The following is a 13,606-nucleotide window of genomic DNA, read 5'->3' as shown; positions in this document are numbered from 1 at the left end:
GCGAGTTTTCAACCCGGAAGTAAACTCCACCATCTGCGCATGCGTGCCCTTCCACGCATGCGTAGATGGTGGAGTTTCCCCGCCGGGCAGAGGCTTCCCTGGTCTTCCCCCTCTTTCTCTATGTTGCTTCTTCCTCTCTCACACTCTCTTCCTCCCTCTCTCATCTCTTTCTTTCCTTCTCTCTCTTTCTCTATCTCTCCCCCTCTTGCTCTCGAGCGGCCCGCCTAGCAGCTGATCTGCTCGGGATCTTCGGCTCCTCGCTGGTGCTGCGCTGCCGAGCAGATCAGCTGCTAGGCGGACGAAGGAACCTTCCCTGGGTCTTCCCCGCCCGGATCTTCGGCTCCTCGCTGCAGCCGCGCGCCCCTCGCCTTCGCCTCACCTGGCGGGCGAAGGAGGGCGCAGCTCCGGCCGCTCGCCTCGGAGCCGGTCTGCCTCACTGCCTCCAGTCCGCGGCAATTCCCCTCAGCACGCTGCCGGATCCAGCGGGGGAGGGGGGGAAGCGAAGGCGCGGCGATGGGCAAGGGCTGCCAGTGAGCCTTCTCCGTCCCTTTCCTGCTGCACCGGTCTGGGGCCAAGTGGGCGGGGGGCGGCCGGGACCTCGCCTGTCTCCGCCGCCCGCATCGCCCCTCCGGCGGGCCGGCCTCCCCTGCCCGCCTCTGCTGCAGCCGCCACCGCCTCCCCGACTGGCACAAAAGGGCCCCGCCCGCCCCCGCCCCGAAGCTTACCTTGCGGCGGGATTCCCTCCCCCCGCAGCCAAAACTAAAAGCCTGTCTCTTTTTTTTCTTGCGGCGAGCCAAGCCGTTTCTCTCTCGACCGCAGCCGAGCTTCCCTCGGCCCCCTTTGGCCCCGTCGCCTCCTCCCCGCCTGCCTTTCCTCGCCAAGCGCACGAAAAAAAAGAGAGAAGGCTTCTACCAGAAGCGGGTGATGGCGGAGGAGCTCCGAAACCTGGCTAGCGGCTTTTCCCCCGCAAGAGATCCTCATGCCCCTGCCCGCCGTCCCCGGCTTCTGGTAGAAGCCTTCTCTCTTTTTTTTCGTGCGCTTGGCGAGGAATGGCAGGCGGGGAGGAGGCGACGGGGCCAAAGGGGGCCGAGGAAGCTCGGCTGCGGTCGAGAGGGGAACGGCTTGGGCTCGCCGCAAGAAAAAAAAGAGACAGGCTTTGAGTTTTGGCTGCGGGAGGAGGGAGTTAGGAAAGTCCTACTTCTCTCCCCGCAGCTATAAACTCAAAGCCTGTCTCCTGCCGCCCGGTTTAGCCAGGACACGAGCGGCGAAGTGACACCCCCCACCCCAGCACTTTGAATCCCGCCGCAAGGTAAACTTTGGGGCGGGGCGGGCGGGGCCCTTTTGTGCCAGTCGGGGAGGCGGCGGTGGCTGCAGCAGAGGCGGGCGGGGGAGGCCGGCCCGTCGGAGGGGCGATGCGGGCGGCGGAGACAGGCGAGGTCCCGGCCGCCCCCCGCCCGCTTGACCCCGGGGGGCTGAAGGGAGCCGGGCGGGGGGCTACTCCCCCAGCCGGTTAACTTGAAGCGCTCGATTAACCGGCTGGGGGAAGGCAGGGCATTTGCCTCCTCTTTCCAGCTGAAGGAAAAGCAGACAACTGCCTTTCCCTCGGTCGCTTCCCGGAGACCGCTTTGGAACATCGCTTTGGGAGAGGGGGCAACTGCTCCCAGTTAAGAAGCAAGAATCCACCCCCTAGCCAAACGGCTTTTTTCGTGTTTAGCGCTCGAACGCCGTGCTAAACAGGAAAAAAGCCATTTGGCTAGGGGGTGGATTCTTGCTTCTTAACCGGGAGCAGTTGCCCCCTCTCCCAAAGCGATGTTCCAAAGCGGTCTCCGGGAATCGACCAAGGGAAAGGCAGTCGCCTGCCTTTCCTTCAGCTCTAAAGAAGCGGCAACTGCCCTGCCTCTCCCCAGCCGGTTAACCGAGCGCTTCAAGTTAACCGGCTGGGGGGAGGCAGGGCAGTTGCCGCTTCTTTAGAGCTGAAGGAAAAGCAGGCGACTGCCTTTCCCTTGGTCGCTTCCCGGAGGACCGCTTTGGAACATTGCTTTGGTTGTTCCTGCCTCTCCTGCAGCAGAGAGAAGCGGCAAATGGCCCAGCCCTTCCCCCAGCGGCTTCACCGAGCGCTTCGGGAAGGTGCCGCCTGTCTTCGCTGTAAGAAAGGCAGGCGCATCCAAAGCATGCGGGGAAGCGGTTGGGGGAAGGGCTGGCCATTTGCCGCTTCTCTTCGCTGCAGGAGAGGCAGGAACAACCAAAGCAATGTTCCAAAGCGGTCTCCGGGAAGCGACCAAGGGAAAGGCAGTCGCCTGCTTTTCCTTCAGCTCCAAAGAAGCGGCAACTGCCCTGCCTCCCCCCAGCCGGTTAACCGAGCGCTTCAACTTAACCGGCTGGGGGGAGGCAGGGCAGTTGCCGCTTCTTTAGAGCTGAAGGAAAGGCAGGCGACTGCCTTTCCCTTGGTCGCTTCCCGGAGACCGCTTTGGAACATCGCTTTGGGAGAGGGGGCAACTGTTCCCGGTTAAGAAGCAAGAATCCACCCCCTAGCCAAACGACTTTTTTCCTGTTTAGCACGGCGTTCGAGCGCTAACACGAAAAAAGCCGTTTGGCTAGGGGGTGGAAGTGAAAGCGAAATGCCGGCGGCTCCCTAGCAGCTGCTACAAGCAGCATTTCACTTTCCCTCCCAGGCAAAAAGATGCCGGCATTATGGGCTGATGGGCCGGACTTCCCAGGCGGAAGGCGTGCCCCTCTCTCCCCCGGCATCTTTTTGCCTGGGAGGGAAAGTGAAATGCCGGCGGCTCTAGCAGCTGCTACGAGCGGCATTTCACTTTCCCTCCCAGGCAAAAAGATGCCGGGGAGAGGGGCACGCCTTCCGCCTGGGAAGTCCGGCCCCCATCATCCCAGAATGCCGGCATCTTTTTGCCTGGGAGGGAAAGTGAAATGCCGGCGGCTCTAGCAGCTGCTACAAGCAGCATTTCACTTTCCCTCCCAGGCAAAAAGATGCCGGCAATATGGGCTGATGGGGCCGGACTTCCCAGGCGGAAGGCGTGCCCCTCTCCCCGGCATCTTTTTGCCTGGGAGGGAAAAGTGAAATGCCGGCGGCTCTAGCAGCTGCTACGAGCGGCATTTCACTTTCCCTCCCAGGCAAAAAGATGCCGGGGGAGAGGGGCACGCCTTCCGCCTGGGAAGTCCGGCCCCATCATCCCAGAATGCCGCGGGCATCTTTTTGCCTGGGAGGGAAAGTGAAATGCCGGCGGCTCTAGCAGCTGCTACGAGCGGCATTTCACTTTTCCCCTCCCAGGCAAAAAGATGCGGGGAGAGGGGCAACGCCTTCCGCCTGGGAAGTCCGACCCCCATCAACCCAGAATGCCGGCATCTTTTTGCCTGGGAGGGAAGGTGAAATGCCGCTCGTAGCGTGGGGCGGGCGCGCGCGCGGGGACCCCAGCTTCGCTTCCCAGCTGGGAAGCGGCCCCAGCAATGGCGTGGGCGGGCGGCGCAGCGGCGCGGGGAAACCCCAGGCGCGAGCAACGGGAGTGGGCGGGCGAAGGGCGGTGGAAGTAAAAACACCATCTGCGCATGTGCAGATGGTGTTTTTACTTCCGCACCGCTACTTCGCGAAAAATCGATCATCGCGTGGGGTCCTGGAACGGAACCCTCGCGATGATCGAGGGATCACTGTATATACAAAAACTCACAACTTCACTTCTTTATTTCCTGATTAAGAATATAATGGCACCTGGATCATAATCTCCATCCACATTTCCAGTTAAGTCAAAGAATTAAAAAGATAAGTATATTATTGCTGAAGTGACACAATGCTAATTAAGACCTATTTTATTACTCAGCTGGTTTATCCCTTATGAGAATAGGAATTGTTGCTATTAGTATCATTTTCTACTGTTATAAAGGATCACATGGAGGCACAGGCATGCAACAACATGACATGACATGTTATTGGATTGCTCAGAGGATATTATTGGTGGCGTAAGATCTATTTTATTAATTGCAATCCTGAGCAAATCTTACTATTCTATAGAAGGTGATGATGTTTGATGTACTCACCGATTAAAGCTGTCACAAAACGATTCATGGAAAGAGGCTCTAAGTACATTGGCCCTTCGTAACCGGACTCCAGCTCGCTTCTTACATAATCCCTAAAAGAAAATGAGCTATATTAATGAACTTTTAACATGAAGTGATATTTGCAAAATGAGGGTTTAAAACAAGTCATGATATTTATTCATTTTTATTCAAAATACCACAATCAACTGCAACAATTAAGATGAATATTCTTCCAAAATGGCTATACAGTGTTCCCTCGATTTTCGCGGGGGATGTGTTCCGAGACCGCCTGAGAAAGTTGAATTTCCGCAAAGTAGAGATGTAGAAATAAATACACCATTTTTGGCTATGGACAGTATCACAAGCCATCCCTTAACACTTTAAACCCCTAAATTACCATTTCCCATTCCCTTAACAACCATTTACTCACCATTATTACTGCTACTCACCATTGATCACTTACTGATCCTGATATTTATAAACATAATTATTTATTAACAATAATTATTTTGTTGTTATTTATTTGCAAAAAGTATTAGTTTGGTGATGACGTATAATGTCATCAGGTACGAAAAACCATGGTATAGAAAAAAACCCGCAAAGTATTTTTTAATTAATATTTTTTGAAAAACTGTGATACAGGCTATCCGCGAAGTTCGAACCCACGAAAATCGAGGGAACACTGTATCTACAAACAATCCCAATAAAACTAGACCAATTTTTTTTTGGTGAATTGAACAAAACAATAACCAAATTTGTGTGAGGAAAGAAACCCAGAATCAAACTTAAATTATTACAAGACAGTATGCAGTAAGAGGTAGCTTCGGACTTCCCTACTGGGAATTATATTATCAGTCAGCATCACTCCTGTGGATAAAAAAATGAATATTGTTAAACAATAGGAGAACCCTTTTATTAAAAAGACAAGATCTGCAAGCAGGCTGGCATTCATATTTGTGGGTGGAAAAAAAGTATCAAAAAGTCATCTTTCCAAAACCATTTAATAAGAGACGTGTTGTTACACTGGTGGAGAAAGATCAGGAAAAAGTATATTAGAATACTGGGGATAGCTATCCACAATGGAAGCAATGATTTATCCAAACACCTTAGACATAACTAGCAGAAGAGAGCAACCAGAATGATAAAGGGGACTAGAAAACTAAAACATATGAGGAAAGGGTTGCAGGAACTGGGCATGGATAGTCTAGCAAAGAAGAGGTCCAGGGGGCATATGATAGCAGTCTTCAAATACTTGAGAGGCTGCCACAGGGAGGAGGGAATTACCGTACATTATTTTCCAAAGCATCAGAGTCAGACTAGGAGCAATGGTTGAAAGCTGTCCAAGCTGTCAACCTGGAAATAAGGAGGAACTTTCTGTGAGAGCGATCAACCAGTGGAACGGCTTCCTGTAGAAGTGGTGAACGCTCCAATACTAGTGACCTTTAAGAAAAGACTGGACTGCAATTGACTAGTGTGATGTAGGACTAGATAACCTGCAAGGTCCCTTCCAACACTAATAAAAAAAAACTAAAATGAGAAGATATAATCAATTAAAAGATGAGCAAGGAAATTTGACGTCAAAGCTCCGCCCAGCTGAAAACGCTGCCGCTGATCGCAAAAAACGGTGCTCCGCCAAGCGCCGCCGCCCAGCTGTCACCTTCTGAAACAGCCGGGCGCTTCTCGGTGGCCTCTGGAACCCGAACCCGAACTTTCGGGTTCGGCGTTCGGGAGAACGGCGAGAAGCCCCCCAGCTGTTTCAGAAGGTGACAGCCAGGTGGCGGCGCTTCTCGGCGGCCTCCCGAACCCGAAAAGTTCAGGTTCGGGTTCGGGAGAAACACAGAGAAGCCCCCGGATGTTTTAAAAGGTGACAGCCGGGCGGCGGTGCCCAGTGGAGTGCCATTTTGCGATCTGCGGTGGGGTTCGAAAGCCGAAAAAACTTTGTAAGAAGAGGCAAAAAAATTTCCGAACCCCCGGGTTCGTATCACGAGGGGTTCGTATCACGAGGTACCACTGTATATGTTGTAGATAAGTAAATGTCAATGTACTATATAGAATATACAAATGCTAATATTTGTGAAGATTACGTGTAATGTAAAAAGTTTGGAAAATATGTATGAATAATATTTATGGAAATAATGAAAATGAAAGTCGATATTCAGGAATGAGAGAAATGTACAAAGATGTTTTTAATGTGTAAAATCTAATGAACTTTATAAAGAAAGAAAGATTAAGATTTAAGATTTATTAGATTTGTATGCTGCCCCTCTCCCGAAGACTCGAAGGAAGGAAGGAAGGAAGGAAGGAACGGAAAGAAAGAAAGAAAGAAAGAAAGAACAGAAAGAAAGAAAGAAAAGGAAAGAAAGAAAGAAAGAAAGAAAGAAAGAAAGAAAGAAAGAAAGAAAGAAAGAAAGAAAGAAAGATAGATCATGGTCTCATATCCCCCTCCTGGTAACTCAGCCTTGTATTAAACAGACATGACTGAATTATTCCAAGAATTCATTAATTAATTTGAATTTCATTCCTGATGTTACCAAACCTCCCTAACCCCATATTTGCTTTGTGAAACCTTCCTTTGTGTACAATGCAGTTGACAAAAGGCCAAAATTTTTGGCATACCGCAAAATCTCTGCTGGATACGTGACCTTGCCTGTATTTGAGAGATAAAAGGACCAATCTTTTGCCAAAGGTATAGAAAGATAAGCATTCCATCTTATCTGAGAGTCATCAAGATTCATAGTAGCTCTATCGCTGAAATAGGCCCATACTGTTCTGATCTTTGAAGATAGAAACATAGAAACATAGAAGTCTGACGGCAGAAAAAGACCCCATGGTCCATCTAGTCTGCCCTTATACTATTTTCTGTATTTTATCTTAGGATGGATATATGTTTATCCCAGGCATGTTTAAATTCAGTTACTGTGGATTTATCTACCACGTCTGCTGGAAGTTTGTTCCAAGGATCTACTACTCTTTCAGTAAAATAATATTTTCTCATGTTGCTTTTGATCTTTCCCCCAACTAACCTCAGATTGTGTCCCCTTGTTCTTGTGTTCACTTTCCTATTAAAAACACTTCCCTCCTGGACCTTATTTAACCCTTTAAATATATTTAAATGTTTCGATCATGTCCCCCCTTTTCCTTCTGTCCTCCAGACTATACAGATTGAGTTCATTAAGTCTTTCCTGATACGTTTTATACTTAAGACCCTTCCACCATTCTTGTAGCCCGTCTTTGGACCCGTTCAATTTTGTCAATATCTTTTTGTAGGTGAGGTCTCCAGAACTGAACACAGTATTCCAAATGTGGATAATTCCTTAACTAGGTGCATCAGTTGCCATTTCTTTCTACGTCTATATTGATTCATTTCATTAGATCAGGAGTGTCAAACTCGATTTCATTGAGGGTTGCATCAAGGTTATGATCAGGGACATGCCCATTCAGGGGGCCGGAATGGGCATGGCCAGCTCAATGTCGTTTGTGTCTGGGGGGGGGGCACCTATGGTGCCCCCAGTGCTCTACCAGAGTTCTGTTTTCGGCTGTAACTGCCTCCTGCCAACCTCTGCCAGTGGAAATGGATCTAAGCAGGGCCATGTGTGAGGCTCCATTTTCACTGGCAGAGGCACTGGGGGCCAGTCCTTCACTGTTTCAAGGGCGGCCCCACTGGTCAAATCTAAGCACTCCGTGGGCTGGATCCGGCCCCTGGCCCTTGAGTTTGACACCCCTGATTTAGATAGGTACAGACAAATGTAATACATACACCAGATTAGCCACATAATTGACATCCTGCCCATCCCAAATTACAAACCTACTTATTCCTTTTTTGCTTGCCCCAATCTTTCCTTCTGTTCCTTCCTTTATTAAAGCCGCAGTATCTTAAAGGCATACAGGTAGTTTTTGTTTAGCGACCACAATTGGGCCCAGCAACTTAGTTGTTAAGTGTAGTGGTCACTGAATGAAACTATGACTCTGCTTACAATCTCACTTCAGCTTCTCCTTCCTTCATGGTACCAGGATTGCTCACAACTTTCCTTTTTCATCACTGTCCTAATGCAACAGTTGCTAAGCAAGGCAATTACCAGAAGAGGACTTCCTGTAAACACAACAAAACCTAAGCAGTGGTATACCTATCTCCTTGAACTAGATTATGTTCATTTGGATAATTGTACTTTCTTAGATTAGCAGCTGATAAAACACTGCTTATTTTAACACACACACAGAGAGAGAGAGAGAGAGAGAGAGAGAGAGAGAGAGAGAGAGAGAGAGAGAGAGAGAGAGAGAGAGAGAGAGAGAGAGAGATCTGTTCATTAAAGAAATTCAATCCAAAACAATAAAACATAAAATACAGTACAGGTAGTTCTCAGTTAATAACCTGTTCAAAATAGCAAGGGCACTGAACAAGTGGTACTTCTAACCGGTCCTTGAAGTTCCAACCATCGTACCAACGCCTCAGTCACATGGTCACAATTCAGACTCTTGGGTGGGTGACTGGACCACACCTTCAAGAGTTGCAGCATCCCAAAGTGATGCAATCACCATTCTCCACCTTCCCTGATGGCTCCTCAGAAGTCAGGTCAATGGCAAAGCCAGCAGGAAAGATCACAAATTGCTTCACTGCTTTTTAGCCCTACTATGGAATACAGGTAGTCCTCAGCTTACAACAATTCATTTAGTGACCCTTTCGAAGTTACAACGGCATTGAAAAGAGTGACTTATGACCTTTTTTTTTTCATACTTACGACCGTTGCAGCAACCCCACCCTCCTTGGTCACATGATCAAAATCCGGGCACTTGGCAGTTGACTCACATTTATGACGGTTGCAATGTCCCGGGGTCATGTGATTCCCCTTTTGCGACCTTCTGACAAGTGATGTCAGTGGGGAAGCCAGATTCACTTAACAACCGTGTTACTAACTAAACAACTGCAGTGATTCTTTTAACAACTGTGGCAAGAAAGATCGTTAAAATGGGGCATAACTCGCTGAAGAAATATCTTACTTAGCAGTGAGGGTGCTGCAAAGTCCCTGAGGGGAACGATGTCTCAGAGGGACTTAGAGCAACCCCAGCCATGGGGGGTCACTCACGAACGTGAATCCTAGAAAGTAGACTTGGACACATCTCTCTCTGGGTGAAATGACACAGTATTGAGCTGTGCACCTCCTTTTATTGGGGGAATATGCAAATGGGAATGATTACACATACATGTCAAGTGATATACAAACATCCAATAACGTAACTCTAAGATATGACACAACTTCCAAGTCCTTCCTATCTCCATATGGCACGTAACCAGTTTCCACTGAGCAAATGTCTCTCATGGCCAATTTCCTGGGACCTTTTGTTGTTAACACAGCTATCTCCTGTTTACCACAAAGCAAGGTCTTTTATCACAGCCTTCATCCTGTTTACCCCAGGCAATGTAAATTACATCTTTTGATCACACAGTTCTTTTCCTGTTGACACATTCTTGTTATCTGAGGAGAGTTGCTTGAACCGTTTTATGGCCAGTCACTTCCTTAATTTTACCAGAAGTACAGACTTATCTTATGTGATTTTTACGTACAGTCCTGTACTGGTTAATGGAATCGGAGTGTATAAGGCATTTGTTGTTAGAAGTCCAGATATAGTGTAATCCTATCCTAACATGCTATGCCAGCTACATAGCAGCAAAAATTTGGGGGCTCTATTGTGGGTCATAAATCAAGGACTACCTGCATGAGATCTCAGAGAGGTACCCTCTCCCTACCCTGCATGAACTTGGGTGGCACAGCAGCAACCCCTGTCTCATTCATCTGTCCTCCAGCCTGCCTGCAAGCTATCCTAGAGTTGCAACTTCCAGTCACCTTAAATAACAATGATGATGATAATAACAACAACAACAACAACAACAACAAAGTTGGAAGGGACCTTGGAGGTCTTCTAGTCCAACCCCCTGTTTAGGCAGGAAACCCTACGCTACTTCAGACAAATGGTTATTCAACATGTTCTTTAAAACTTCCAGTGTTATTATATCTTTGACTTTGCTTGTGGGAAGCCAGCAAGAGGCTGCAAGTCACAGTTATGTGTGGTTCTTGCTTAACAACATGCAATTTTCACTTAATAATGGCAACAAGGGCTGTCAGGATTGCTATCATAAAGCAATGTAGCCATGTGACATCACACTATGCGACTGCACTGCTTAGCAACAGAAATTGTAGTCCAATTATTGTTGTTAACCGAGGACTGTCTCCTCTACTGACAATCCCGCTAAGCAAGACAGTTTTTAAGAGACTTTTTGCCCCATTTTATTAGCTTTCATGAGTTCACAGTTATTCAGTGAATCATTGCAGGCATTCCAGTAGTTAAATATCCAAATTTAGAGCACATGACCATGGAGATGTTGCAATGGTTGTAAGCGTGAAAAATGGGCATCGGTGGTTTTTATTCCCATGCCACTGTAATTTTGAACCGTCACTAAATGATCTATTGTCTTTATTCCAAAGGTTGCCAATATCTGTCTGTTCAGTTTCACTTCTCCAAAAGTCATTTTATTTATTTATTTATTTATTTATTTAATTGGACTTGTATGCCGCCCCTCTCTGTGGACTCGGGGCGGTTCACAAAAGTTTGGGTAAGAATAAGTACGTTTTTCCAAAGATGAATTCCAGAAATGTTATGTTTAAGGGAGCTGCTTCATTGTATAAGCTGATGCTTGTGCTTTATCCCTTTTTATAACTGGAAGAACAAAATGGTTATTCCTAGAAGAAGCGAGATATATTGAAAGATGGAGCAGATATTTCTCAAAGAAAAAAAGTATGACAGATTCTACTACACTGCCATTAGCTGTCAACAGAAAATAAAAATGTTAATTGTGACAAAAAACAAAAAGGGGGGGAAGGGGAGAATATAACTTCCAGTTCTTACAGCTTACACTTTGGATAACTAAGTCTCAAAATGTCTAGGGCAGGGGTGTCAAACTCAATTTCATTCAGGGCCGCATCAGAGTTGTCTTTGATCTTTGGGGGGTGGGCACGGCCAAGATGAGCGTTGACAGCTCAACGTTACTCATGTTGAGGACACCTGGGGTGGCCCAAGCATTCTACCTGCAAAAAAAATCAATTTTCGGCTGTGACGGCTTCCTGCAACCCTCTACCAGTGAAAATGGAGCTTGGGAGAGCCACCCGCAGCCTTAGCATGCTCTATTTTTGCTGGCAGAGCCACCGTGGGCTGGTCCTTTGCTGTTTCCAGCACGGCCCTGCGGGCCAGATCTAAGCACCCTGTGGGCTGGATCAGGGCCCCGGGCCTTAACTTTGACCTCCCCTGGCCTATGGAGATTCTCATTCATCCAAGTCATACTTGTCCCAAAGGTGCATTTTCAAGAGGAAAATGGACTTTCTGATTTTTTGGGGAATATGTTTTGCTTCTCATCCAAGAATCTTCTTCAGCTCTGGCTCAATGGTAGGGAATGGAAGGATTTATACTCCTTGCAGATAGCTGGTCATTTGCATTCTTTTAGAGAGTCGCTGAGGCAACCTGGAGGTTTATTTGTGTAATCAGGTTGATGAATTTGTTGACCAGTGATTAATGTAAAGGTTATTGTAATGTTTTAATATTAGAGAATGAAAAGCTATACTTTAAAAGTTTTTTTGAATATATAAGATATGATATGTTTCTACAATTACTTTGTGAAAGAAAGAGATATAAGAGCTTCCATTGAATGATTACAAGGTAAAAAGGAAAAATGTGTATATGTTTGACAATAAGCTGGACTTTGTGTTGGAAACTATGTATTGTTTTTTTTGTTGGAGAAAAATAAAAAAAATTATGATCGAGGTTCTTAGTCAACACAACATATATGCACACTTCAAATCCAAGAATACACTTGTCCACCCCAAGGGTAAAACATCCAGAAACAAACTGAGCAACGTGGTATATGCAGTACAATTCAGTGAGCCATGTGCAAATCTATACGAAACAACCACTTTATAAACACATGGCACAACATTGGAGAACATGTTTCAGCAGTCAATCTGCATTCAAAAGACAAAAGCCACTCATTTGAAGACAGCAAAGTCAACATTCTGGACAGAGAGAGCCATTGGTTTGAAAGAGGAGTCAAGAGTTCAGCTGTGTCAAACTTGCACAGCCCTCTCTCAACAGAGGGGAAGGGATATGACATCATCTATCTCCAGTCTACAAAACAGTCCTTTCAACAGTTCCAAGAAGACTCCATACCCATTTGCACTCTTCAGGTGACCCTGAGGACACAGATAAATCTCGGAGATGTCCTCAACTACTCTTTAAAAGGATGCAAATGACCAGCTGTCTGCAAGGAATATAAATCCCCTCATTCCCCACCATTCAGCCAGGGCTGAAGAAGCTTTAGATGAGAAGTGGAAAGAAAAACTAGAAAGTCCAGTTGTCTCCTGGAAAAGTACAGCCTTTGGGATGAAGGCTCAAAACTTCCTCTCTCCTGGCAATTAGTTACACACAATTCAAGGGACTTTTTGCTGATGAAGTGGCTTAATCTTTTCCATGCCACTTCCCCTTCTTTCCCTCCTATTAGCTCCAGGAAGTTATATTAGGCTGGCAAAGAAAATACTATATATATTTCCCCCATTATTCCGTAAATCCCTCTCTTGTTTATTATTACAGTTTTCTGCAAACTCCTTTTCCTTGAGCAAAAAGTGAAGGAGAGAAAATAGGCGTTGATTGCTTACCTGAACGCCTCTTCTCGTACGGTGAGCGGGTACAGCAGTCACATGGGTTGCTCATGTCCAATCCGGTGGAACTGAGCCTAGTATTAAAAAAGCTTGCCGGATCCGCCCCTTCCCCAGAATTCGCGAATCCATAGACTAGGCTCAGTTGTGAAGCTCTGTAGTGTTCAACTCTCATTGTTAGAGGAAGAAAGGTATAGAAAGGTAAAGAAGACACATACAAGGGCGGGAAGTGACTGCTGTACCCGCTCACCGTACGAGAAGAGGCGTTCAGGTAAGCAATCAACGCCTATTCTCCGTACTGAAGGAGCGGGTCCAGCAGTCACATGGGACATACCCAATAGATGGTCCCTAGGGTGGGATTAGCTTGCTATCGTGAGAGATAACGGATTGGAGTACCCTTCTGCCGAAGGCAGCGTCCGCTGAAGCATAAGAATCAATTTTGTAGTGCCTGATGAAGGAATTTGGCGAGGCCCAAGTGGCTGCTTTGCAGACCTCCTCCAACGGGGCTTGAGTCGCCCAAGCGGCCGAGGTGGCTGCGCTCCTGGTGGAATGCGCAGTGATGTTCCTTGGAACTGAGAGGGAGGCCGACTCATAGGCCTTAGATATAGTCCCTCTGATCCAACGGCCAATCACTGTTGAAGACACTTTGGCACCCATGACTCTGGGATGATAGGCTACAAAAAGTGCTTCTGACCTCCGAAAGGGTCCTGTGCGTTGGATATATATTCTCAGCGCTCTGGTGAGATCCAGGGTGTGCCATCTAATTGCCAAGGGATGGTCTCGTTGGAGGCAGAAGGAAGGTAGGACAATATCCTGAGATCTGTGGAACATGGAACTGACCTTGGGTAAGAAGGTGGGGTCCA

The 13,606-nt window shown here is 47.2% G+C and overlaps 1 protein-coding gene across 1 annotated transcript in view; it reads right to left on the bottom strand.

Annotated features, from left to right (window-relative positions):
* The window catches only part of RNF145 (ring finger protein 145), a 124,466-nt gene that overhangs the window by 54,429 nt on the left and 56,431 nt on the right, over positions 1–13,606 (bottom strand). The window contains exon 4 of the mRNA XM_070738984.1: positions 4,048–4,139. Coding sequence (XP_070595085.1) covers positions 4,048–4,139 — 92 coding nt within the window. The remainder of the gene's footprint in view (positions 1–4,047; positions 4,140–13,606) is intronic.

This window comes from Erythrolamprus reginae, chromosome 2 (genome assembly GCF_031021105.1).
Source record: "Erythrolamprus reginae isolate rEryReg1 chromosome 2, rEryReg1.hap1, whole genome shotgun sequence".
Lineage (NCBI taxonomy): Eukaryota > Metazoa > Chordata > Lepidosauria > Squamata > Dipsadidae > Erythrolamprus > Erythrolamprus reginae.
The sequence above is the reverse complement of the archived record's forward strand: the minus strand, read 5'-3'. Positions and strand labels throughout refer to the sequence as shown.